Source organism: Triturus cristatus, chromosome 6 (assembly GCF_964204655.1).
Source record: "Triturus cristatus chromosome 6, aTriCri1.1, whole genome shotgun sequence".
Lineage (NCBI taxonomy): Eukaryota > Metazoa > Chordata > Amphibia > Caudata > Salamandridae > Triturus > Triturus cristatus.
In genome coordinates, this window is record NC_140589.1 from 5,415,564 (window position 1) to 5,442,500 (window position 26,937).

The 26,937-nt window shown below is 46.2% G+C and overlaps 1 protein-coding gene across 1 annotated transcript in view; it reads left to right on the forward strand.

The window, feature by feature from the left end:
- The window catches only part of LOC146813622 (extracellular calcium-sensing receptor-like), a 183,349-nt gene extending 160,099 nt beyond the window's left edge, over positions 1-23,250 (forward strand). Inside the window, exon 4 of the mRNA XM_085609099.1 lies at positions 23,092-23,250. Within this exon, the coding sequence (XP_085465225.1) occupies positions 23,092-23,250 (159 nt within the window). The remainder of the gene's footprint in view (positions 1-23,091) is intronic.
- Positions 23,251-26,937: the final 3,687 nt, after the last annotated feature.

Here is a 26,937-nt window from a genome sequence, read left to right on the forward strand (position 1 = left end):
CAGTGATGAGATTGAAGCAAAACAGCGAAAATTGAAAGAAAAGGCTATGTGGGCACAGGTAAAAGTAGCAGAGAGGCAGGAAGCTCAATTAGCAGAACAGGCGAATAACACAGGAACAAGACAGAAATTTGGTCCTGGAAAAGGGAAAGGAAGCTTTAATATAGAAGAAGCTAAAAATAAATTCCCATGTCATAATTGCGGTAGGCTAGGGCATTGGAAATCCGAGTGTAAATTCCGCCCAAGTACTAATAATGGAAATCAATCATTGAATCCACAGGTGCAGAGTGAGGTGAGTGGTCAACTGCAGCAACAGCAGCAGGTTGTTACACCACAGAATCAGGTGCCAAAGCCGCCTTTTCCACAGAGCAGAAACTCTCAGAAGTATAGTAGTGAAACAGGATTCTACGATGAAGAACAGGTAAATAAGCTACCCCGCGCTAGCGCTGTCTCGCAGTATTGGCTACAACGGGATGAGTGTGATTCAGAAGAAATGTATTGACGGTGCCGAGGGGAGGAAGAAGAGTGCGTACTTGGCGCAACTCTAGAAGTAGACCAGACAGGCCCATTTGTGGATGGGAAGGTTAATGATGAAAATATTACTTTCCTAGTTGATTCTGGTGCTACTCGATCAACTGTCAGATCAGCTGATGTTAAGAATCTTCCTCTCTCGGATGAAACGATCCAAGTAAATGGTGTATCCAACAGACAGATTAAAACTTACCTTACAGAACCAATGAAAGTAAACATAGGGAAATTTTCGGAAATGCACCGCTTTATTGTGTGGGATACTAGTCCTGTGAATTTATTAGGTAGGGACTTGCTGTGCAAAATGAATTGCACTATATTTTGTACCCCGGATGGGATAGTATTTGAAACCCCAGATGATGATGTGCTGTAGAAAATGACAATAGCTAACAGGGAAAAATTAGGTTATTGAAACCTATGCTGTATTTAACCCTGATGAATTACCTAAAGAATTAAAACAGTCCATAAAAGCGGAAGTTTGGGACTTCACTGGATAAGATGTAGGATTAATGAGAAATGTAGATCCAGCAAAAATAATAGTGAAGGAAGGAGTAAGCTATCCAAATGTCCCTCAATATAAATTGACACCTGAAATAATTGAAGGAGTAACTCCGGTGATAGAGAAAATGATAAGACAAGGAATGTTGAGAGAAATAATGAGTAGTCCATGTAATTCCCCAATAATGGGACTGAAAAAGCCTAATGGAAAATTCAGTATAGTACAAGATTTGAGAAAGATAAACAAAATTGTTGTGTCATGTTGTCCCATTGTACCAAATCCATCAGTGATTTTATATCAGATTCCCCATGACGCAGAATGGTATACAGTGATTGATCTATGCCATGCTTTCTTTTCTATCCCATTGCACCATGACAGTCAGCAAATTTTTGCATTTCGTTTCGGCGAGCGTATTTTGGATTGGTGCCGAATTCCACAGGGGTATACAGAGAGCCCCTCAAAATTTAATGAGCTATTGAAGAAGTCCTTGGAAAGTCTAGAAATGCCCGAAAATTCAGTGTTAATTCATTGCACCGATGACCTTCTTGTGGCATCGAAAACCCGTGAAGCTTGTGAGGTAGACACGATAGCCTTGCTAAATCATTTGGCAGATGGAGCAATAATGGTGTCACCATCAAAATTGCAATTTTGTAAGAAAGAAGTACAGTATTTAGGACATAACATTGAGAAAGGATTGAGAAAAATAATGATAGACAGAATCAGGATCATAAAAGGAATGAGAGCACCCATGACCCAAAGAGAGGTGAGAATGTTTCTTGGAATGGTTGGATATTGTCGCCAGTGGAGCAGTAACTTTTCTTTGATCGTAAAACTTTTGGTGCGACTGACGAGAAGTGATGTGAAAGATCCCATTGATTTGAACAAGGAAGAATTGACAGCATTTAAACGATTGAGAGATGGATTGTGTGAAGCACCTACATTAGGTATGCCTGATTATGAAAAAGAGTTTGAATTGTATTGCAGTGAGAGAAATGGATGTGCACTCTCTGTGTTGATACAGAAGCATGGAAAACTGAGGAGACCAATTGCATATTTTTCCTCAATGCTTGACCCAGTAGCTGTAGCCCTACCTGGGTGTTTGAAAGCAGTAGCTGCTACATGCCGAAGTTTGGAGCAGAGTGAAGGGATTGTGATGAGATATCCTGTGAAAGTGTTTGTACCTCATGATGTGGCGTTCCTTTTAAGAAGGAGTCGTACTCAGTATATGACACATAGTCGGCTGACTAAGTATGAAAATGTCATATTAGGTGCAACCAATGTAAGTCTTGTGAGATGTTTGAATGTGAATCCTTCAACATTGTTGCCTGACGCTGAGAATGTGGAAGTCAGAGATGAAGCAGATCAGGATTGTCTGGATGTACTTGATTTTTGTACAAAACCACGAGCGGACATAAAAGATGTACCTTTACCGGAAAGTGATTTTGTGATGTTTGTTGATGGGTCTTGTTTGAGAACAGATGAAGGAGTGTTGAGTGCAGCATATGCAGTATGCACAGTCGCAGCAGTAATGGAAGCATCCTATCTGAAAGGAGTAAAATCGGCCCAGGTAGCAGAGCTTGTGTCTCTGACTAGAGCGTGCAAGATTGGGAAAAGTGTGAGAGTAACTGTGATAACTGACAGCCAGTACGGTTTTGGAGTAGGCCTGGGCGAAAATTTTGTTCTGTTCGTGGAAATTGCGATAATTAGATATTTTCGTGTGCCGCAGAAAGCGCGAAAATGTCAAAATTTCCGCATTCTGCAGTTTAGCGATAATTTGGTTCTTGCTCGCGCTGTAAAATAATACATTCTCGCGCGCGATTGCCTTACCTGAATCCCTGCGTTCGCCGACAAGTTTTCTTGATCCGGTCGGGTTCTCCATGAGATGTTGTATTGTTTTTAGCCATTTGCGCTGTCTCGCGACAGTTCGCGCCCGCAGTGACGTCATGCGTCACGCGATCACGTCTTTCTTCTCGCGATCATGCACCGCGAGACAACTGAAAACAAGATGGCCGCGCCCACGAGCAGCCACATGGGTAAGTTGGCGAGCCGCAGCCATGCAGAAAATCTCGCAAACATGCAGGAAAAAAACTTCCGCATCTTCGCGATATTTCCGCGTGTTTGCGATAATTTTTAACATTTTCGCAATAATTTGTGAAAGTGGATTTCGCAAATTCCGCCCACCCCTATTTTGGAGTCGTCCACGACTTCGGACAGTTATGGCTGCAGAGAGGATTCTTAACCTCAAGTGGAACTCCCATTAAGAATGCTGAAGTGGTTGGAAGGTTGCTTGATGCGATATAGCTGCCTAGGCAATTGGCTGTTGTTAAGTGTGCTGCTCACAGTCATAGTGGTGATTATATCGCCACAGGAAACCAGTATGCCAACGACATGGCACAATACTGTACACAAAATCAGAATTCTATAAATTGGGCTAAGGAAAGGGAAAAAATGTCTTGCTCTTTGATGTTTACTAACACTGTGGGAACATGGGAAGAAGTAAGACAGTTGAAGGAAGAAGCAGGAGATGAGGAAAGGAAACAGTGGGTAAAAGCAGGATGTGCACTAAGAGAGAAGGATCATGTGTGGGTTTATCGAGATGGAAGACCAGTTATGCCTGATAGCATGATGTCTACAATGGCACGGATGTATCATGGTCAGGGACACATAGGGAGAGATGCTATGATCAGGTCATTTAAGCAGACCTGGTACAATGCAAAGTTCAGACTTGTGGCAGAAAGTCTATGTCAAAGATGCCTAATATGTCAGCAATACAATCCTGGGAGAAAAACAGTAGTGAGTCTAGGAACAATAGGCCGAGAAGGAGGGCCTTTTACCAGAATGCAAGTGGATTTCATTGAGATGCCTCCCTGTAACAGATTGAGATATGTCTTGGTTATGGTCTGCCTATTTTCCAGATGGGTGGAGGCATTTCCAACAAGGAGAAATGATTGGATGACAGTTGCAAAGTTACTTTTGAGAGAATTTATCCCTAGATTTGGGTTTCCAGTGACAATTGAATCAGACCGAGGAGGATATTTTCATAATGGGATCATAAAACTGATTTGTGAAGCATTGAATGTACAGCAGAAACTACATTGTGCCTATCGACCAGAGGCTTCTGGTGTGGTGGAACAAATGAATGATACTATCAAAAATAGAATAGGGAAAATGTGTTTGGCCACAGGAATTAAATGGCCTGATGTCTTGCCTCTGGTACTCATGACTATTAGATCAATTCCAGACAGAACTACAGGGTTAAGCCCCCATGAAATAATTATGGGACGAGCCATGAGGCAGGTGTTTATACCAGTCAACAAGCTGATGACTATAACTGATGACATGGTGTTGGAATACTGTAAAAACCTGGCAGACGCAGTCCAGTCTGTGTTTCATCAGGTTGGAGCGGATGCCACCACACTTGAAAAGAAGCCAGCCCATGATCTGAGCACAGGGGACTGCGTGAGGATAAAGGTCCACAGAAGAAGAAACTGTTTGGTTCCAAGGTGGGGCAAACCAATACAAGTCATTCTGACAACAACGACAGCTGTAAAGTGTGCTGGACTGAAAAACTGGACCCATGCAAGTCATACATTGAGAATTCCAAATCCAGTAGACAGCACAGAAAAGAATATTTTGGTGAATCAGAATCCAGTACCGAGTCAGATGACGGAGAGTCAAAAACACGAGAAAACCCTGAAAGGGGGGGAAGGAGAACCAAGTCTCACATTGGTCCCCAGAAGTAGTTCTCTGAGAAGAAGACTACAGATTTCTGATACCAGTTCAGATTCTGAAATTGAACAAGGAACGCAATGTTCCAGGAAATAACTAGGGAAGAACAAAGAGAAAGACAGTGAAGAGACACTTAAAGAAATTAGTGAAAAGGGAGTGCCAAATGAAAGATTGAGAGAAATTCCACCTGAAATAACTCATGTAGATGGACAGGTGACAGGTACAGAGAGAGAGGGACAGATTTCTGCGGAAGACCCCCGAGGAGGCGTAGGGAACAGCAACATCCAGTTAGGTGAAGGGATAAGTAGTCAGCAGGAAGATTGCGTGTCGGAGACTCGAGGAGGGACAGAAGTAGGGAAAACAAAACAAGTGGTGGAAAAAGGAATTGTCGAGAGTAAAAAGCAAGTTGAAACCGAATCTGAAGAAAGCGAAGATGAAATACCTGAAGGACGAGTTCTAAGAAAGAGAGCTTGGAGAACTGAAAAGAAAGACAAAGGAAGTAAATTAAAAAGAACTGCAAAAGTCGACGTTTGGCCGAATAAAATAAAGAAATTGAGATATCGACTGACACGAGTAAACTCACCAAGGGCTGAACAGGTGAATGAAGTGACGATTCAGGAGAAATCAAAAGAAGAAGAGACAACTGTGATTAAAGAAAGCAAAAGAACAAGGAAACCTAACCAGAAGTATAAGTCGCCGGAATGGACATACGTGGCTCTGCCTGAAAGAAGAGAAGAGGCGGATAGCCAAGGAAATCCAGAGGAGACTGTACTGAAAGTGGTTGAAGAAGAGGAAGAATCAGAAATCCTGAGAGTTCTCTTGTCCGACATTGGGGAAGAAGAAACGGAAGTTCAGGAAATTCTGTATTTGGATCATGAGAGGAAAGTGAAAGACGATGAGATGCCGAACTGAATAAACCAAGAAAGCTGCTGATGAAGAAACAATAAACTAAGACAAAAAGATAAAAACTGGTAGAACCAAGTAGGTGCTTAGAGCCTTGGGATAGAAAACTAGTTGTGAAGTAGAAGAGGCGAAGTCAAAAGACACTGTCCATTTTAGCGAAGATGGCTAACATAGATAGTAGCAAAGGTAGATGTACATTCTTGAGGAGATGGTGTAAATTGTGTTGCTGTTGCACAGGATTACTAATGCTTCTGTGGAGCATATTTGCTCTTCTGATCTCTTTTAAGGTTACTATAGATACACTAGAAGGTCATAGTGGGAACAAAACTAATATAGGGAAGATTCCAAGGGTAGTACCGACTGTAATAGATAAAAACTATTTACATAAAGATAGGTCTATAACTGATTTTTCTAACAATGTGTTTTCAAAATTATTGTTTGAATTTGTAAAGACAATGGAGGTAAGGGATTGCTGTGTTTGCATGCAGTTACCTGCCTCTGTTTCAGAAGGAGTGACTTATCATCACCTTCCAGTAACTTATGGAATAACATGTAGTGTAATAGCGAGTTTATTTTATCAAACTAGAAAGTTAGAATATTATTTTTCAGATGTAGATAACATTTTCGCACAAGTACCTGCAATTAACAAACTGAATAAGGTAAAACCTGCTAAAGTAGGTGAATTTTTCTTAGAAACTAAAGAACTAACATTAGAATATATATTTAAAAACAATTTGACTTGCAGTTTAAAGAAAGAGGAAAATACATTTTTAGATATGGTTGAAGAAAGGAGACTGAAAATGCAAAGAAAGGCATCTGAAGGGAAGGTGGAGAATACAGTCTGGGATGTAGAGATGGAAAAACACTTGAAAGGTGAAGCTAGTCCAACTATGGCTTTAGATTGGCCTCAGAAAGGGAAATTGTGTATTAGAAGGAATCAAACTGCATATAATAATTATTTTTTAGGTAATAGTGAGTGCCATGATACATACCGAATCATGAGTGGATGGGGATTTAAAGGTGGGGAAGATCCAGTTGTCCCTGGATTATATTTCATTTGTGGGAATAGGGCATATTATCGTTTGGCAGACCATTGGTATGGCACATGTTATGTAGGCCTGGTTTTCCCGAAGATCTTTCATATGGATAGAGGAGAAGATGGTGTACATAGTTTAGGTAGTTATTTAGTACGTAGTAAGAGAGAATCTTGGACAGAAATTGTGGGTGACATTTTTGGAGCATTGATACCAGCAGTGGGAATATCTCTGAATGCAAACAAAATTAGAAAATTATCAACAGTAGTGGATCGCTTGTCAACAAGGACCGCTGGAGGATTCCTATTAGTAAACACTGAAATGGTTGCCATGCGTGCTATAGTAATGCAAAATCGACTTGCCCTTGATATATTATTGGCAAAAGAGGGTGGAGTCTGTGGAATGCTGAAAGTTCAACATTGTTGTACTTACATTCCTGATGAAAGTAAAGATCTGAAAATGTATATTAAAAAAATTACAGAATTGCATGACGAAATTGCACCACTGGAGGTTGAAGGTGTTTGGGAAAAGATGGGAAAGAAAATATCAGCTATTAAAGATTTCATAGTAAAGCTAGGTAGTACATTTTTAGGTAAAATATTATTTCCACTAACATGTGTAATTTTCATAATATTAGTGATACGATTAGGTTGTATTTGTTGTAAAAAGAATAAAAATAAAAAAAAGTTAAAAGGAGAAAAATTAAGGAGAAGAGATAAGAGACAAGAAAGAGAATTTGACGAGATAGAATTGGAAGAGTTTAAAGAGAGCATGTACGAATCAGCAAAAAGAGAAGAAATAGGGGAAACTGAATTATAAAAGAAAGCAAGAAATTATTTTTAAGTTCCGTAAAGAAATACAAAATTTTGATGGTGTGATGATATAACCACCAAAGGGGGGATTGATGGAGCGGGCAGTACAATATTGTGTATACCCCCCCCAATTTGCATGTGCATACTAATTAGAATAATCAATTAATTATAATCATATTAAATGTTTGAAGTGGAATACTAATCAATCTTACTAAGGTTTGAATTATACGTGGGATTTGCATTTGCATGGTTAAAATAATTGTAAACTAAAATATGTACGCATACTAATACTAGAAAATTAGAATTTTGCATGATATATGTTGCTTTTGTGACGTGAAGAGTAAGTTGCACCAGATGACATCACTGGGTGAGTATAAATGCTTTGAATGTTGCTATTATGCTAGATAATTACATACACATAGGGGAACTAGTGAGGGTTTAACATTTTATTAGTCATTTCCATGTTTTAATTATTCTTTGTGTTTGTTTTACTTAACCCCTTCGGTGCTCATGACGGAACGGTTCCGTCATGAGCCACGGTTGAGCTGTGCTCATGACGGAACCGTTCCGTCATGACCACGCCCGCGCAAGATTCCGTCAGCACAGCGGCGGAATTTGCGCAGCATGGAAGGGGTTAAGTTGTCCATTTGGGCCTTCATAAAGATGGCCGCTCCTTTGACTCGACGGGACAGACACCACTCCACAAGATTCTGGGTGAAGTGCGCCTGCGCTAACATGAGCAACAGTGGCCTCGTCCTGACCCCAGGCAAACTGTACCCATCAAGGACACACTGGGAGAAGTGCCAAAGAAAATCAACAATGGACTGTCTTTAAAACCGGAACCAGCAAGTGCGATGATCTAACTTAATGAACTATGTGAGAACTTCACCGACCGACCCCAAATCCACCAATGAGGATCGTCTAAAACTGATATTTGTTACAATTTTACATCGATTTTACTATAAAAATCCAATAGAATAGTGAGTCGCGCGCTCTTTTCTTTTCCTGACGTTATGCTGACAGAGAGGACGGTGACCCTGCAGGACAGCTGTTTCCCTGAATCTTTGACGGAAGGAATTGCTGCCCAATTTCCCGATGAACTGAAGAGCATTTACTTAATGGGCAAAGATTTAATTTTACACGCTTATGGTCGCGACCCAATCTATGGGACTGTAGCGTGCTGCAGAACGACCTGATTGACTTAGAGGACGACAAATAGCCAGATTAGGTAAATATGGTGATCTGTGACTTGAATAATGATTTATTAAAGGTTTGCATTAATTAGATAACATTTATTAATGATTACATACAAATGAGTTGGGTTGTTTATTCATAGAAAATGTTTAAAATTGAAATGCAAGTTAGAGAATTGAGGATTCACTTTACCAAAATCAACTAAATTAGATCCATCGTTTAGGTGAAAGGAATATCTAGAAGTTCAGGTATAAGGTGTGTTGAATTAAAATACTTGAGGTATATTTATGTAGATATATTTTCCGTTAGTTCAGAAGATATTCCTTTCATGTCAGCGTTTGGAACATTCATCTCTCAGAAAGAGCAGACCAATGATGTGTGAATGTTGGTGTTATGGGCCCCACCAGTGAACATATTGATTGAATATGTTAGTGAAGTATTTCGTCTGTGACGAAGAGAGGAATTTGGATTCTACGCTGCAGCAGGTGCAGCCAGTTTTCTATATTGTTGGGAAGGTCGCAGGCAGGTGGTGTGACTAGAATCAGTCTAGAGCAACCCACATGGGGTCACAGGGATCCTGTTTACTGCACAAGACTAGGCCTTATTGGGATTGCAGGCCTTCAACTTTAAGCTTGCCGAGATATGGTTGGTGGGGTCCATGTCAGGGTCTTGTGACTACTGCCTTGTAGGTGTGGTGGGGGCAATAAAGTTCAAAGCCCCATGCCACCCCTGGGTGTAGAGGTCCGGGGAAGGAAGACCTTTGGTCTTATCACCCTGTTGCAGGTGGTCTGTGGCCTCCTTTTTTCACTCTGACCCACCTATGATTGATACACAGCCCCACTGTAAGTAGAGACAACCGGTCAACCTGTCTTGCCAGGTGCGTCTGTTGTATTAGGCCATCCTGTTATCAGGCCTTGCAGCCGTCGTGGTGTGCAGTGTGCAGATGTGCTGGGTGATGGTGCTACATCCTAGGATGTCGGCTCACGGAGGGCATGTGGGTTCCTGCATCATGGATGGGATTCTTAGTTGATAGGAGGCCAAGCTCAGAGCCCCCCAGGACTGCCATTGAAGTCGCGAGAGGTGAGGATTTGGTCACCGTGGAGCACCCCACTGCTAGAGGATCAGGGCAGGCGTCTCCACTCACTGTGGGCCATGGCTGCTGATCCCACTGCACGTAGTGCCTTTAAAATATATATTTTTACCACACATGTTTTTACCATGTATATGCTTTTACCATCCATTTAAGGTAAGTTGGAGGGTGTGGGGTCTCCCACCACCATTGATTTAAATATAAATATATATAAACAATTTGTGGTAATGGCACTCTTTGTAAAAGCATATGCGTTCTAAAAAATGTGGTGCAAAAATGTGTTGTAAAGACATGCAAAGTATTCCCTGCATTGTTCCATCACATACCAACTAAAACAAATATTGCCAATTGGAAATCCCTTCAACACCCCATGTGGGGTAGGGTCCAAACAGTAAAGAAGGTAATCACCCCTCATCTTAGCTATGATATTGGCATACTGTCTTAAGATTATCCTTACTACTCTCAAAAAGATAGATTTAATAATACGGAAGTTCATATGGGACCAAACACCACCAAGGTAGATGCATAAAAACACTATCTAGCCACCACCTCAGGAGGTCTACGTCTACCCCACAAATGTCTGAAAGGGTGCTTCATCTTTCACAGATAGCTTATGTAGGAAGGTGGATATCTGACTATGGTTACCCCCAATTTTTTTGCCTAGTGTCTAGCTGGTTTTTCGACTTAGTTGGCCTGAGATCCTGCCATTCAGGACCTCAGCCCATCTGCTCTCTCTTTAAAATGGACTCCATGCACCCTAGGTGCATACCCCATTGGAACTAGATCACCCTGTGAGCCCCTGTACCAGTGTACACTAGGTACCCAGGGCATTGGTGTATCTAAGGCCACCAGGGGCTGAAGCATGTATTGTGCCACCCCTGGACAGGCCTAACAAATTTGACACAACTGGCCGATCACTCAGCTGGGGTAAGTTGGTGTAACCACCTCTTACTTAGGTGTAGTATACCTATACCTAACCTTAAATGGAACACATGTTAACCTATAAGTCACTCCTATGGCAGGCATTAACAATCCTGAAGACAGAGTGCGTGGTTCCATGTGAGATGGTGCTCTGGCATGAGCTGAGCCTGTCTGCAGTGGTCGGAACAACTTCCTTCTACTGTTTCCAGATATCGTCATACCATATACTCTTAAGTGCATTATGAACCTCGCGGTTAAATGCTAACTTTGGTTTGGCTTTATCAAAACATGTCGAGTAAGGTGTCATACGAATTGGAATACTAACCCCTCGCCAATTCTGGCGACGGGGTTAGCATTCCACCCTTCTAGAGGGACACGACATGTACAGTACCTGAAACCCGGGTAAAATCAGACATAGCCTCAGCTCCACAAAATGGATGCTGCCACCACAGACACAAGTCTGCCCTCCTGCTGCTGGGAGTCCTTCCAGCTTGGGAGACGTGGACAAAGGGTTTCCTGCCAGGGGAGGTGCATGCACCACCCCAGACAGGATTTTGTGTATTGGTCAGGTAGGGCTTGAATAGAATCAGACATGCCTGAGGCTCACAAGGAGCCTCGGTGCATATGCCAGTTCAAACCGGTCCTGGGGCACACCAGCCCCGGACCTGGGGCGAGCTGGACAAAGGATTGGGGGTGTAACCACCCCCCTTCCAGGTCCCACCCTTAGGGAAGGACCTAGCAGGTAGTCCGGCCCCTAGAATCCGCTTAAAGGTAGGAGCTGTGTCCTAAGACTTCAGACATCCTGGAATCAACTTAACTACAAGAAGAAGACGGGAACTTTGACGCTCTGCTGCACAGAGGACTGAAGGAAATCTCCCCTGTGGTCAGGGAGTGACCACCTTGCTAACGCAAGCACCACCCAGTGAATCAACGTCTGCTTTGCCGCTGCCTCCCGCTGGAGCCCGAGCCCAGAGCCCGACAAGACCTGGACCTCCAGACCTCTCACAGCCCGATCCACAGTCCCTGCAAAGAAGGAACCCGTGGATGCATCGAGACACGTGGAGCCAGCCATCTTGAAAGACCGATGACAAGCTGCAAGCGCGACAACAGAGGCTCCCTCCAAGTTGTGCTTTGGGTCCTAAAAAGCCCAACACCCGAGCAGCATCTGCACCAAAGGTGAGCCCTCCAGCATCTCCACGATCTGCGTGGGGCCCTTCTGCACTTTGCATCTCGACACGCCTGCTCGGTCCCTGGCCCATTGGCTAGTGGCCATTTTGGCGACGAAACTTGAAATCAACGACGCTGGTCTGGTTGCTCCAGACTGGCCCCTGCTTCCCTCCAAAGGAGCAGCACCTCTGACCTTGCTGGTCAGAACAATCAGCTTTCTCCCATTTCCACGACTCCTGCCTTTGCCAAGGCTTGTTTGCCTCTTTCGAGTCGCCGACACCGCCGACAGCGAGAGCCTGCGTGGGACAGCTCGTGACTTGACTCCTGGACGTCGTCGACCTTCAGGGACCACTTGGCTGTGGAGACAAGCTACCCCTCAACACCTGTTTGCACCCGACATCGCCTGGTACCTACCTGGTGCCACGCCGGTCACTGGCTAGTGACTGTGAACACTGTCCCCTCTGCTTTCAGGTCTTCTACAACTCCGATCCACCCTTGGATCCAACGCAGCTCTTCCGGTCCGACCGCCTGCGGCATCTTTGTCATCAGGCTCCATTGAATCGATAGAAGAAACCCGACGCACTTCGAGACCTATGCACCCGCTTCCTGTGGGTGAGGTAAAGCTGGCACTCCGGTGCCCCAGTGTAGAGAATCATCTCTAGTGTCTGTGTTTCAAATCTTAAGATCGTAGTCCATCCGGAAGATCCTTTCTGCAGTAACTTTTAAACTTTTACGCACCCATTGAAAACCTATGGGAGCCCGCGTCTAGCTTTACACACTGCACACGCGACCCGTGGACCTCCTGGTCACTAACTGAAGTTAGCTCCTTGTAGGCCCAGCGATTCTAGAGGCCCTAGGCCTTTTCCCTTTCCTTGTCGTGGTTCTTATACCACTATTTTAGTATATGGTTTGAGCGGCCACCAGGGCCTATCCATATAAAGTGCAACTTCTGTATATTATTGAATTGTCTTGTTTAACGATTTGTGCTCCTGTGCTCATAAAGAGTCTAGGGGATACTTTGAGAAATAAATACATATATATTTTGAATATATATCTGTGTGGTGTCCTTTCATTGGTATAAAAGGGGGTTACATATGGTAAAACAGCTTGCTTAACACGTTTCACGAGTTTAGCCTCAAAGACTGCTTAGCCTACGCTACCACTAGGGCAGCTAGTCCGAAAAGGTTGACTTACAACCACACCATAAGGGTTGCTTGGCATGGTACAAGGTGGTCACTAGAACTAGTGAACAGCATATACCAGGCCAACTTCTCACATTGGTGAGCAGCGGTTGGATTTGAGCTTGCTGTGTTTTACCTCTGTAATCTCTTTGTTACCAATTGAAAGATCATACAGGTACCTTTAGGTACATATAAAACAAGACAGATATACTTAAGTTCTACTGAACTTAGTTGTTGTAGAGAAAAGGGAGTAGCACACCCTGACTACAACTACTAGATAGGTTTAGTAGGTAAACCCAAGTGTAGGTAGATTGCAACACATCCACCCACACTTAAGAGCAATGGAGGGGGCAGAGGGGTCCAAGGTACCCATCTCTGTCGAGAGTGACCCCCAGAGGGCACCAACTCTCTTTGCTACCCTGAATCAAAATGAGCTCAGGCAGTTGGCAAATATCAGGGGCCTTAAACAGCTCAAGAACCCTACTTTTGCTGAACTCAGAGAGCTTTTACAAGCTGATGAAAATCAGAGAGCTCTCAAAGCCTCCCAGTTAGCCCCCTTAGGGACAGGGACAGGAGGCCCCCCTTCAGAAGATGCCACTGAGGTACCCCTTTCCAATAGTAATCCCTTAGATGAGAACCATACTACAGAGGATGAAAGTGAGAAGGGTACTGACACAGAGGGTAGTGATAATGAAGGGAGAACTAGCCCAGTGCCAAGTGTTATACGTGGCCGAGCTAACCTAAGGCTATTGGGGACTGACAATGGGTTCAACCCATTGGATCTCCCCAGTGGACTTAACCAGGGGCTTGGGAGGCAAAGGAATCACTCAGGTGAGTCCAATGTTTCCCATACCTCTAGAGGCTCTCAAGGTCACTCCAGGAGAAGGATGACCACCCCTCAGAGGAGGGAGCATGAGGCCAGAATGCAGGAAGCCCAGCTGAGGATCAGGAAGCAGGAGCTAGAAGTAGCCCTGATGGAAGAGAAACTGAGCAAGGCTAGGCAACCTAGAGAGAGTGGGTCTATACCCACTGGTGGCAGCATTGTCCCAAGGGACAAAGATAGGGTCTTTGATAATAGGAACCTGTCCAAGATTGTGCCCCCCTACAAAAGTGGGGATGATATCCAGAAGTGGATGACTGCTCCTGAGAGAGCCTGCAAAGTGCAGCAGGTTCCTGAGGACCAGTGGGCAGCAATCTTATGGCTCTCCTTTGAAGGTAGAGGCAGAGATAGACTCCTCACTGTTAGAGAGGAGGATGTCAGAAACTACAGAGTCCTGAAGAGTGTCCTGGTTGATGGGTTAGGCTTAACCACTGAACAGTACAGGTTAATGTTCAGAGATACCCAGAAGACACAGACTCAGGACTGGTCTGAATATGTGGAATGTGCCACTAAGGCTTTGGAGGGTTGGTTGCTGGGAAGTAAGGTTTCAGATTATACAGGATTGTACAATTTGATGATGAGAGAGCAGATTTTAAGTAACTGTCAAAAGCAGCTTCTCCATCAACACCTGGTAGACTCAGATTTGACCTCTCCCCAAGAATTGGGAAAGAGGGCAGATAAATGGGTCAGGACCAGGATTAGGCCTAAACACCAGGGTGGTGACCAAAAGAAAGATACCACCAAGCCTCAAGAGAAGGGTGGGGATAAAGCAAAAGAGAAATCTTCCTCAGGGCCCCAAAACTCCACACAGGGTGGTGGGTCCCAAGCTCCCTCCTCTACCACAAGTAAAAAGCCTTACTGCCATGAATGTAAAATTCCTGGGCATTGGAAAACTGACAGCAGTTGCCCAAAGGCTAAAAACAAAACTGTTCCTCCAATTACTCCTGTCACACCACCTATTACTGTCAGCAGTAATTCCCCAGGTGGTGGGAGTGCCCCCAAGAATTTGGGTGGGTTTACTTGGGGAACACAGGGGAACCCTGGCTTAGCCAATTCCCCTACAGCAACTACTCTTGTCTGTGATGGTGGCATGGGGTTTGCCAACTTCACTGCCTGTCCCAACACTTTGGGTAGGTACAGACAGGAGCCCTACATCAATGGTACAAAAGCTAAGGCCTACAGAGACACTGGAGCTAGCATCACTATGGTGGCCCATTGGCTAGTTCCCTCTGAGCAGCTTTTGCCTGGTTTCTACTACCAGGTAACTAACATTGATGGCAAACAGAACAGTCATCCCATGGCAGAGGTATGTCTCAGCTGGGGAGGTGTCACTGGCCCTAAAAGGGTGGCAGTGTCCCCAACCTTGTCTGTAGACTGCTTACTGGGGAATGACTTAGAACTCTCAGCTTGGGCTGGAGTTGAACAAGACACCCATTCTAAAATGGTAGGCCTTTCAAAAGAGGGTAGTGGGGTTGTGCCATTCACAACCCCTGTCCAAATAGATTTCCTCCCTGGAAAGGTTGGAAGGGCAGTGGTAGCCACAGCCCAGGCACAGACAGACTTCCCTGTAGAGACTGGCAGAGCTGTGACAGTCACAGCTCAAACACAAACTGAGTGCCCCCCTGAAAAGGTTGGCAAGGCTGTAATGGTCTCAGCCTATACTCAGACTGACATAGGTGTAGTGAAGCCTGAAACTATGGATCACTCCACACAAACAGAGAGTAGTGGGGAGGAAGAAAAGTCTCCCTCTCCCCAGACATTAGGAAGAGGTCAGCCTCCTCAGGGATCTGACCTCACCCCTTGTGAAGGAACTGCCCCAGAGGTAGCCAGGCCTGGCCTGGCAGAGCCTCTGATGTCAGTGGACCTTTCCAAGGTGGGACCCAGTCTGGTGCAGGTAGCCTGCCTCTCTCTACCCTGCCTCAGTCAGCCCAGGGCTGCAGAGGTCAGGGAGGCCAGTGGCCCCCAAGAGGGCCCCTGTCCACAAGAGCCCCCCCATCAAAAGAATGAGGATTGCCTGGCTAGTAGCCCTAGCCAGGTGATGGGTAAACACATTCCTGAGGGATCCCCTTTACAGGTAGTTAGGGACCTCCCCCAGAGGGATTCTGTTGGGCACAGGCAAACATGGGACCTTAGGGCCCCAAACCCGACCTGTCCCTCCAGTAAGCCCACAAAAGGGACCCAGCTTCCAGCTTTAGGTAGCCAGAGGCTGACCCTGAGAGCACAGTGCAACTCAGCTACAGAAAGAAAGGCATCCATGGTGGAGGATGATTGGAGGAAGCTGAGGCCTCACTTTGAGGACACTCACTTCAGCACTCCATCTCAACACCAGCCTTTTACTTTGCAAAGACACACCAAAGGTAGAGATTCCCTATGGTGGAGACCCTATGATACCTTTAGGGTGAGGGATTGCTTAGTGGACCATGAGACAGGGGGTAACCATGCCAGTGCTGGTTCTTCCTTATATGGCCACTTGGGCAATAGAGGCTTACCTGGTCAAGGACAGCCTTATCTCCCTTCGTTTGGGGGGGGTTGTGTAGGAAGGTGGATATCTGACTATGGTTACCCCCAATTTTTTTGCCTAGTGTCTAGCTGGTTTTTCGACTTAGTTGGCCTGAGATCTTGCCATTCAGGGTCTCAGCCTATCTGCTCTCTCTTTAAAATGGACTCCATGCACCCTAGGTGCATACCCCATTGGAACTAGATCACCCTGTGAGCCCCTGTACCAGTGTACACTAGGTACCCAGGGCATTGGTGTATCTAAGGCCACCACGGGCTGAAGCATGTATTGTGCCACCCCTGGACTGGCCTAACAAATTTGACACAACTGGCCGATCACTCAGCTGGGGTAAGTTGGTGTAACCACCTCTTACTTAGGTGTAGTATACCTATACCTAACCTTAAATGGAACACATGTTAACCTATAAGTCACTCCTATGGCAGGCCTTAACAATCCTGAAGGCAGAGTGTGTGGTTCCATGTGAGATGGTGCTCTGGCATGAGCTGAGCCTGTCTGCAGTGGTCGGAACAACTTCCTTCTACTGTTTCCAGATATCGTCATACCATATACTCTTAAGTGCATTATGAACCTTGCGGTTAAATGCTAACTTTGGTTTGGCTTTATCAAAACATGTCGAGTAAGGTGTCATACGAATTGGAATACTAACCCCTCGCCAATTCTGGCGACGGGGTTAGCATTCCACCCTTCTAGAGGGACACGACATGTACAGTACCTGAAACCCAGGTAAAATCAGACATAGCCTCAGCTCCACAAAATGGATGCTGCCACCACAAACACAAGTCTGCCCTCCTGCTGCTGGGAGTCCTTCCAGCTTGGGAGACGTGGACAAAGGGTTTCCTGCCAGGGGAGGTGCATGCACCACCCCAGACAGGATTTTGTGTATTGGTCAGGTAGGGCTTGAATAGAATCAGACATGCCTGAGGCTCACAAGGAGCCTCGGTGCATATGCCAGTTCAAACCGGTCCTGGGGCACACCAGCCCCGGACCTGGGGCAAGCTGGACAAAGGATTGGGGTGTAACCACCCCCCTTCCTGGTCCCACCCTTAGGGAGGGACCTAGCAGGTAGTCCGGCCCTTAGAATCCGCTTAAAGGTAGGAGCTGTGTCCTAAGACTTCAGACATCCTGGAATCAACTTAACTACAAGAAGAAGACGGGAACTTCGACGCTCTGCTGCACAGAGGACTGAAGGAAATCTCCCCTGTGGTCAGGGAGTGACCACCTTGCTAACGCAAGCACCACCCAGCGAATCAACGTCTGCTTTGCCGCCGCCTCCCGCCGGAGCCCGAGCCCAGAGCCCAACAAGACCTGAACCTCCAGACCTCTCACAGCCCAATCCACAGTCCCTGCAAAGAAGGAACCCGTGGAGGCACCGAGACACGTGGAGCCAGCCATCTTGAAAGACCGACAACAAGCTGCAAGCGCGACAACAGAGGCTCCCTCCAAGTTGTGCTTTGGGTCCTGAGAAGCCCAACACCCGAGCAGCATCTGCACCAAAGGTGAGCCCTCCAGCATCTCCACGATCTGCATGGGGCCCTTCTGCACTTTGCATCTCGACGCGCCTGCCCTGTCCCTGGCCCGTTGGCTAGTGGCCATTTTGGCGATGAAACTTGAAATCAACGATGCTGGTCTGGTTGCTCTAGACTGGCCCCTGCTTCCCTCCAAAGGAGCAGCACCTCTGACCTTGCTGGTCAGAACAATCAGCTTTCTCCCATTTCCACAACTCCTGCCTTTGCCAAGGCTTGTTTGCCTCTTTTGAGTCGCCGACACCGCCGACAGCGAGAGCCTGCGTGGGACAGCTCGTGACTCGACTCCTGGACGTCGTCAACCTTCAGGAACCACGTGGCTGCGGAGACAAGCTACCCCTCAACACCTGTTTGCACCCGACATCGCCTGGTACCTACCTGGTGCCACGCCGGTCACTGGCTAGTGACTGTGAACACTGTCCCCTCTGCTTTCAGGTCTTCTACAACTCCGATCCACCCTTGGATCCAACGCAGCTCTTCCGGACCGACCGCCTGCAGCATCTTTGTCATCAGGCTCCATTGAATCGATAAAAGAAACCCGACGCACTTCGAGACCTATGCACCCGCTTCCTGTGGGTGAGGTAAAGCTGGCACTCCGGTGCCCCAGTGTAGAGAATCATCTCTAGTGTCTGTGTTTCAAATCTTAAGATCGTAGCCCATCCGGAAGATCCTTTCTGCAGTAACTTTTAAACTTTTACGCACCCATTGAAAACCTATGGGAGCCCGCGTGTAACTTTACACACTGCACACGCGACCCGTGGACCTCCTGGTCACTAACTGAAGTTAGCTCCTTGTAGGCCCAGTGATTCTAGAGGCCATAGGCCTTTTCCCTTTCCTTGTCGTGGTTCTTATACCACTATTTTAGTATATGGTTTGAGCGGCCACCAGGGCCTATCCATATAAAGTGCAACTTCTGTATATTATTGAATTGTCTTGTTTAACGATTTGTGCTCCTGTGCTCATAAAGAGTCTAGGGGATACTTTGAGAAATAAATACATATATATTTTGAATATATATCTGTGTGGTGTCCTTTCATTGGTATAAAAGGGGGTTACATATGGTAAAACAGCTTGCTTAACACGTTTCACGAGTTTAGCCTCAAAGACTGCTTAGCCTACGCTACCACTAGGGCAGCTAGTCCGAAAAGGTTGACTTACAACCACACCATAAGGGTTGCTTGGCATGGTACAAGGTGGTCACTAGAACTAGTGAACAGCATATACCAGGCCAACTTCTCACAGCTTATCATCTGAGTCCTCATAAAGAAACCTCATTTTGGGCCAAACTGGAGCAAGGTTTGCATAAGAGAGCCGATGGCCCCTACATCCCTCTACCATGGTTATAAAGCGTCATCTGACCCCAACAACGACATATCTGACTCTCGACCTATAGTTTTCTTCATCCCAAAGCACCCTTATTGTATAACAAGGCATTGACAAGTGGCAACTCTTCCTTAAAATGGCAGGACTGTGAATTTAAAGGACTCCATACTCTAGGCCGAGTACTCAATTGTGGCACTGTTAGATTTGGGGGTCTCTAGTTGGCAGAGGTAAGTATCTTTGTCCAAGTAGGGGCCCTTGCGTCTAGTCAGGGTAAGGGGGTACACTTCTAAAATAACCCCTGCTCAACCCCTTGGTAGCTTGGCACAAGCAGACAGGCTTATCTCAGAGGCAGTGTGTAAGGCATTTGTGAACACCCTCAGTAATCAAGTGACAACACTACAGATGGACACCACACAAGTTTTGTATAAAAAAATAAGTATTCTTCATATAGACTTATCACAAAACCATGAACGACAAAAATCCACAATACTGTACTTAAAATGGTAGAATTTGCTTAGTTCTCTTAAGATAGTAAATGCGACACTCAGAGTTCAATGTACCTTAAAATGTGTAACTCAAGACAACAAAAGTGTTGCAAGGACGGTGATGTGTTGAAGATCTGGTGCAAAGAAACATAGATGGTGCTTTCTTCTTGATGTGACACGCTTCCCGGTGATGCGGCGGCGTCTGCTGCGACGTCGATCCTCTTCTTCCCCGATGCGAGATGTTTCCATGCGATGCGAGCCATGACTGGCCCTGCGGCACACTTCCCAGTGATGCGGTGGCGTCTGCTGCGACGTCGATCCTCTTGCCTGGTGATGCGAGTTGATTCCACAATGATGCGAGCCACGACAGGCCTTGCGACACTCTTCCCGGTGATGCGGCGGCATCTGCTGCGACGTCGATCCTCTTCTCCAGTGATGAGCAATGACAGACCCTGCGACACACTTGCCGGTGATGCGGCGGCGTCTGAGGCGATGTAAATCCTCTTCTCCGGCGATGAGCTGCGACAGGCCCTGCGACATGCTTTTCTGTGATGCAGCGGCATCTGCTGCGATGTCAATCCTCTTCTCTGAAGATGCGAGAGGCTTCGGTGGACCTGCGATGACTTAGCGATTCTTCTGCGACATGCTTCCCGGTGATGCGGCGGCGTCTGCTGCGACGTCGATCCTCTTCTCCGGCGATGCGTGGTGCTTTCTTGTTGTGAAGCGGCAGCGGCAGTTCAGCGGCACACTTCTTGCTCGTGAGTCGTGCTTCCAGCTCCCTGCGACACGCAGTCCCTCAGAAAGCCTCGCAAAACAGCAGGCACTTCCAAAGAACTCTTGGGGAGCTGCTGGGTTAAGTCTGTTGTCCCTGAGACTTCAGCAGGAGGCAAGCTCTTTTCTCAAGCCCTTGGAGATCCTTCACAAGTTGAATAAAGTACACAAAGTTCATTTTCTCCTCTCTTTGGCAGTCAGGCAACCACTGCAGGCCAATCCCTCAAGCTTAGGGGTAGTCTTTCCTCAGTCTCTCTGGTTCCTCTCCTCAGCAAAGGTTTCTTCTTGTATTCCATAGAGTTCTAAAGTTCTGGGGTCTGGGTCTCCTTTTTATACACAGTTTCTCTTTGTTCGCTGAAGGCATAGAGGCCTTTGCCTAATCCAAACCAGTTCTGGTCAGTCCTGGAGCACTTTGTTGACATGACTCCTTCTTTCCTTCAACAGTGCAGGGCAAGGACACCAGACGCACCACAGGAGGTGGAGCCAGCATTGTGGAGGGAAAGCACAGCCCTATTCAGGTCCCAGGTGCAACTGCTCCCACCCATCTACATGGCGATCTCTCTATGCAGCCCTGTGCTGACTCACCCTGTCTCCGGGATTTCCCCTGCCCCCTGGAATTCCCCAGCCCCTGTCACTCAAACTTCAGACAAGGAATACACAACCTAGCAGAGGCAGGCTTGGATGGTTAGACAAGAAAATACCTACTTTCTAAAAGTGGTATTTTCAAACACAGAATGACAAAACCAACTTCACTAAAATATGTATTTTATCATTCTGAGTTCAGGCATAGTAAACTCCAATTTCTACCACGTTCCCTGAGTCAGTTAGGATTATAGGATGTAATAATCAAACTGCCCATTCTGGCCTTTGGGGAACAGGTAGCCTTGCAATAGTGAAAAACGAAAATGGCTGTAATTCACTATTAGGACATGCCACACATACCAGGGCATGTCCTACCTTATACTCTCAATGCACCCTAACCCTTGGGCCTACCATAGGGGTGTCAGATATGGAGAAAAGGGAAAGTTTAGGGACTGGCAAGTGGGTGTACATGCCCAGTCAGCATGGCAGTACCAGACTGCACACAGGCTTAGCAATGGCAAGCCTTAGACACACTTTAACAGGCTGCTTCTGTGGGTGGCACAACCAGTGCTGCATTTGGTTTACAAGTAGGGGTGGGCGCAATTTCCGTTCCGGCCGCGGAAATTGCGAAAATTCGGCATTTTCGCGTTCCGCGCGGAACGCGAAAATGTCGAAACTTCCGCGATCCGCGGCCGGAACGGATATATGCAGGACAGGATTCATTCTGGCACGATGCTCCTGTCACAAAAATTAAACCTCAACAGGAAGCACTTACAGATATAAATAAAGCAGGGGCCCGAGTTGAAGGTCAAATTCAGTAACGCATAAATCAGCATAAAACATTCGGGACCTAGGTCGAGGCTGGGCAGGTGTGCTTTTCTCCCCATATCCACCCTCAAAAATTAGCTGTGATCCTTAATGGAACTCTCTGCATCTGTGTTTCTCGAGCGCTGTCCCCGTGTAATTCCTGACGCCAGGAGGCTCTGCCTCTTCATCTGCTGCTCTGATCGGTCTCTGGCCCTTTATAAACAAGAGGCATGTGAACTGCATGGAAGCCCAGCCCGTTCGGCCCCGCTCCACACACCAGCGGTGTGAAACGTCTTCCCGCCCTTCCCCCCACTATGATGGACAGCTGACTCGAGGGGTCCCGTCGGCGCCGTGGCAACGTTACAGACACACATGGTCACTGTACACAACTCTACTGGCCCATTACGCAGCTGTAGTGTAGGAAAAGCACTATACATTTACCCAACGAGGTAGCACTTACTGATTAGCCTGTAGAACGTACTCCAGTCGAGTAGAGGTATTGCACGAAACGGTGGCATCTTCTTGGGTACATATGCAGGGCAGGATTCATTCTGGCACGACGCTCCTCTGACAAACCCGAACCGGAACTTCCGGAAGCACTAATCTCCGCGATCACGCGAAATATCGCGATATCGCGGAGATTTTGTGCCGTTCCGCGATATTTTGCGGAAGGCACTTCCGCAACTTCCGCCCACCCCTATTTACAAGCCCTGGACACACTCAGTGCACTGTACTAGGATCTGAAAGTAAACCAAGCCAGCCAATCATGGAATCACTAATCCATAAATCAATTTACAATAGGGAGAGCATATGCACTTTAGCACTGATCAGCAGTGGTAAAGTGCCCAGAGTCATAAACAGCCAACAACAGGTCAGAAAAAATGCAGGAGGAAGGCAAAAAGTTCAGGGATGACCCTGCAAAAAGGGCCAAGTCCAACAGGCACAATCAAACCGTTCAATGACTTAATGGCTGAATTCCATCTGCCTCGCCCTAACTTTGGAAGTATCTCCAACTGAAGCATTGCAGCCATGGGCCCGCCCTACCTCCTCCTGGCACGACTATTCAGTAAAATGGGGTCATTGTAAGAAACTGATCACCGGTCTATATGAACTCCTGATTACGAACTCTTCTCAACACCAACTGAAGAATTACTCTGGTGAAAGTGACGAGACCGACTACAGCTTTTATATTCAGATGAAGACTGGTCTTGCTTTCCTGCAATACATGACAGGGGACTCTGATAAGCACCTGGGCAAGATCATTCTTCAACGAAATTCAGTACAATTGTTATTGGACGCCATGTAAGCTTCACTGTGCTCGAATGTCTGCTTCTGCCGAGTGCCGGCACCACCGGACGCATTGCAGTAACATATTACGGAGGTCATTTACTAACACTTTGAGCTGGGTTTGCGTCATAAAAGTGATGCAACCCAGCACAAAATGCTGTGTTTATTATCTACTTTCTAGCGCACAACTGTTTTTTGCTCTGGAAATAGACTAAAAGTAGCACAAAGTGGAGCAAGGCACTGCATTGCATTACTTAGCAACAAGGGGGCGTTACATGGGCATTCCCGTGCAATCACCCGCCCTTTTTGATGCAAAACACTATCTACCAAAATATGAGAAAGGGTTTTGCATTAAACATCTTTAGAAAGCAGGTGTTAAAGGGACAAATGTTTTCATTTCTCCTTTCTTTTCCGACTGTGCATGTGTGCTGCACTTTACAGCACACATACAAAGTAGGAAACTTTTAAAAGTTGCCTAGGCATAGCATTTTGCACTGGAGGAAATCCTTCCAGTACAAAACCTATGCTAGACTCTTGCACACTCTCTTGCACTATGGTGCAAAGGTGTGTGCATGGTTCACGGCACCAAAATTCTCCGCTTGCACCAAACAGAGGGAAGGAGAGTGCCATATCTCCTCATCACCGAATGCGGCACATTATTGCCGGCTACGCTGCGTTGGGTGACAGTTTAGTAGATCTGCCCCTACTTATCTTATGGCCTTGCCACTTCATCCAGCCATATTGTTGATGCACCATCAAACCACAAGGATACTTTAATTTCACCCCTTACCAGCATTGGGAATTCTGCACGATACAGGCAATATCCCTGGCTTAACCAACCACAGGACGCATTGGATGGACTCAGCCCTGGCAACAGCCATGGAAACCTCCTTTCTCTCCTACGCACATTGACTGAATAGATGTGAAGGTCATGATGGCAGCTCATGAACAGATGATATGTACACTGCATGATCAATTCCAGGGTGCACTGAGATCTGGGGTGCATTCCTGACCTGACCTGCTACCCTTGTGGTTGCTACCTGCATGACGCTAAACTGCACAGAAATGCCCCACTCTGTACTTGATGTCAAACACTGCATGCAATATGTGTAAGTCACCCCTACACCAGGCCTTACAGCCCAAGGGCAGAGTGCATTGTATTACGTGTGTAGACATATCTGCATGATCATATATGCCCTGTGATGTCTACGCCAATTTCTAGACATTGCATCTGAACAGGGAAGCCATCTTAAGTGTATGTAATGGGCCCTGGTGATTACGATATCCCCAGCTACATGATGGCTTCACTGGAACCAAAGGTGTTTGGAATCAAACATCTCATATTAATAACCCCACACTGAATCCAGTGATGGATGTATTAATGCATGCACCAAGAGGGTACTTTAGAGGTGCCCCCCCTGAACCCTACTGGTCTTCTAGTGTGCTGGCTGACCGGTTCAGCCCAGCCTGCCACCACAGATGTGCTTCTGACTCCCCCAGAGTGTACTAGCTGTCCTGTTTTATCCACCTTAGCAGGCCCAGACTAAGAACTGTGACCGCCTACAACTCAAGAGGGCCAGTCGACCGAAACCTTCTGCATCTGAGCTTCCCGGCCCAGGTTCACAAGCACCGACTTCTCCCCCCTTGCTCCCGTGACCCTCACAAACCGAGCCCTCCATAGGGAGCTCTTGGACTTGTCCCCAAGTCCCCCTTTGCAACCTATTCCTAGGGGGCCCCCCTCTTTGCCTTCAGTGTGTTGCTCAAGGCTACCAACCCGTCCAGCACCTCTGCACTCGGAAACACCAGGGCAGGTAAATCCTACCTGCTGGTGGAACTTAGGACCTTGCCCCCCCAGCACTTTATGACCTAAAGGTGATTCTTGGTATCCTATTGCGAATACCTGTATGCAGTAAATGGTTCTTTTCTCATAGGATAGCATTGCAGAATAACACACTATTTACTAACTTTGCTAAAATCTGTAAACGGGATAACTCAAAAAGTACTTACCCAAATAAGAAATTCTTAGTGTTGCATATATATATATATATATACAAATATGTGTCATTTTTCTACATTGCTGTGGCTCTCCTCCTTGAGTGTGTGTGTCATTTATTGACTCTGTGCATGCAACACATGTGTAATACTTCCCTCTAATAAGCCTAAGGCTACTCGGCGAACCTATCACCAGAGCACCTTCGGACTGTTAACGCAACCCCGGGTCCACTTATATGGAATACCTCAACTCTTTACACAGCATACCTCATTTTGGTTTACTATAAAAAGAGTCGTCTCCCTACAACACTGAAGATGGACACTTTCCCGTGAGTAAAATGAAGCAATGAAGTCCATGGAACAGATAAATACCAGAAGTTACACCCATATGAGCACTTGAGAAACTGTAAGAAGATCTTGACCTGCTGCAAAGCACCTGAAATGGAAGGGCACTAATCTCTGTTTCATTTGTGTTATAGCGCTCCTTATACAGGTACAGGGCTTCAGAGCGCTTTACATCATACACACAATATACGGAGACAACAAATCATATGTGTCTGTCGGAAATGTCACATAAGAGAGTGAGGATGACAAGTTGTAGGAATCGCAGGGTCTGAAGGAGCACAAACTCAGGGTTTAAAACATACCACAGTGGTTTGTTTTACTAAAAAGAAAGTATTTCTACCCAAACTAACCCTTTTAGCAACATTAAGATCATGAAAGACTGGGGGGGGAAATAAGGTTCTAATTTATACCGTGCACTCTCAGTTCCGCTCCTCGTGGCAGTTCATATGTGTATTAGGACTGTAACTTATCAACTGCAAGCAACAAAAGGATCTCTGTGACTAAAGCAGAGATCCACTGAGCTAGCCACATAAAATGCAGTTTATGGATATATATGGTACACGTGCTTTGCAGCATGCACATTAACCCTCTGCGCTACCTCATGATGAGTGAACGCTGCCACTGACGAGACAAAACGCTGCTCTGGCTCCAGCAGGGAGATTGTTGACAAGAGTTATCTTGACATTTTCCTTGTTGCCTGAAAACTCCTGGACACACAGGAATAGGAATTTGGCAGCAGGGGTTGTGTTTCTGAATACACAGCACCGCTCTAGTGCTAGGGTGCGTGCCTGAGTCTATCGTAGGTTTTGCACAAGAAGGGTACCCTTTCTGTACAATATACAATGGTTAGACAAGTTTAAAACCTTCTCCTAGCTTTGTATGTGAGCTGATTTCTGTGTGTGCTGCATAGTGCAGCACATATGCAAGGTCAGAAACGCATAGAGAAATGAAACCATTTCTCCTTTTAACGCCTGCTTTTCAGTGGCATTAATCTTTGGTGCTAAAGCCAGTCTACTAATGTTAGTAGATAGAGTTTAGCATCAAAAAGCACAGGAACCCATGAAACGCCCCCTTGATGCAAAGTAATGGAAAGCAGCGTTTCCAGACACACCAAGGCAAATACCAATTTGTGTTGGCCTGTTAATCCCCAAAAAGATTTAGCATCAGTTTAGCATTAAAAAGAAACACTAACCCGAAGGGAAACCTTTGTGAACCTTGGCCAGAGTCTGCTCGCGAGCACCGACCTGAGAGGCGCCAGTGACCACACTCTGGCGGATGGGGCCTCTGCAAGATAAAAGAGCAGCCAGTGCCCATTGTGATCCCCTGCAGATAATGCCGCCTGCGGCTACCAAAATGTGTCAGTGGCACT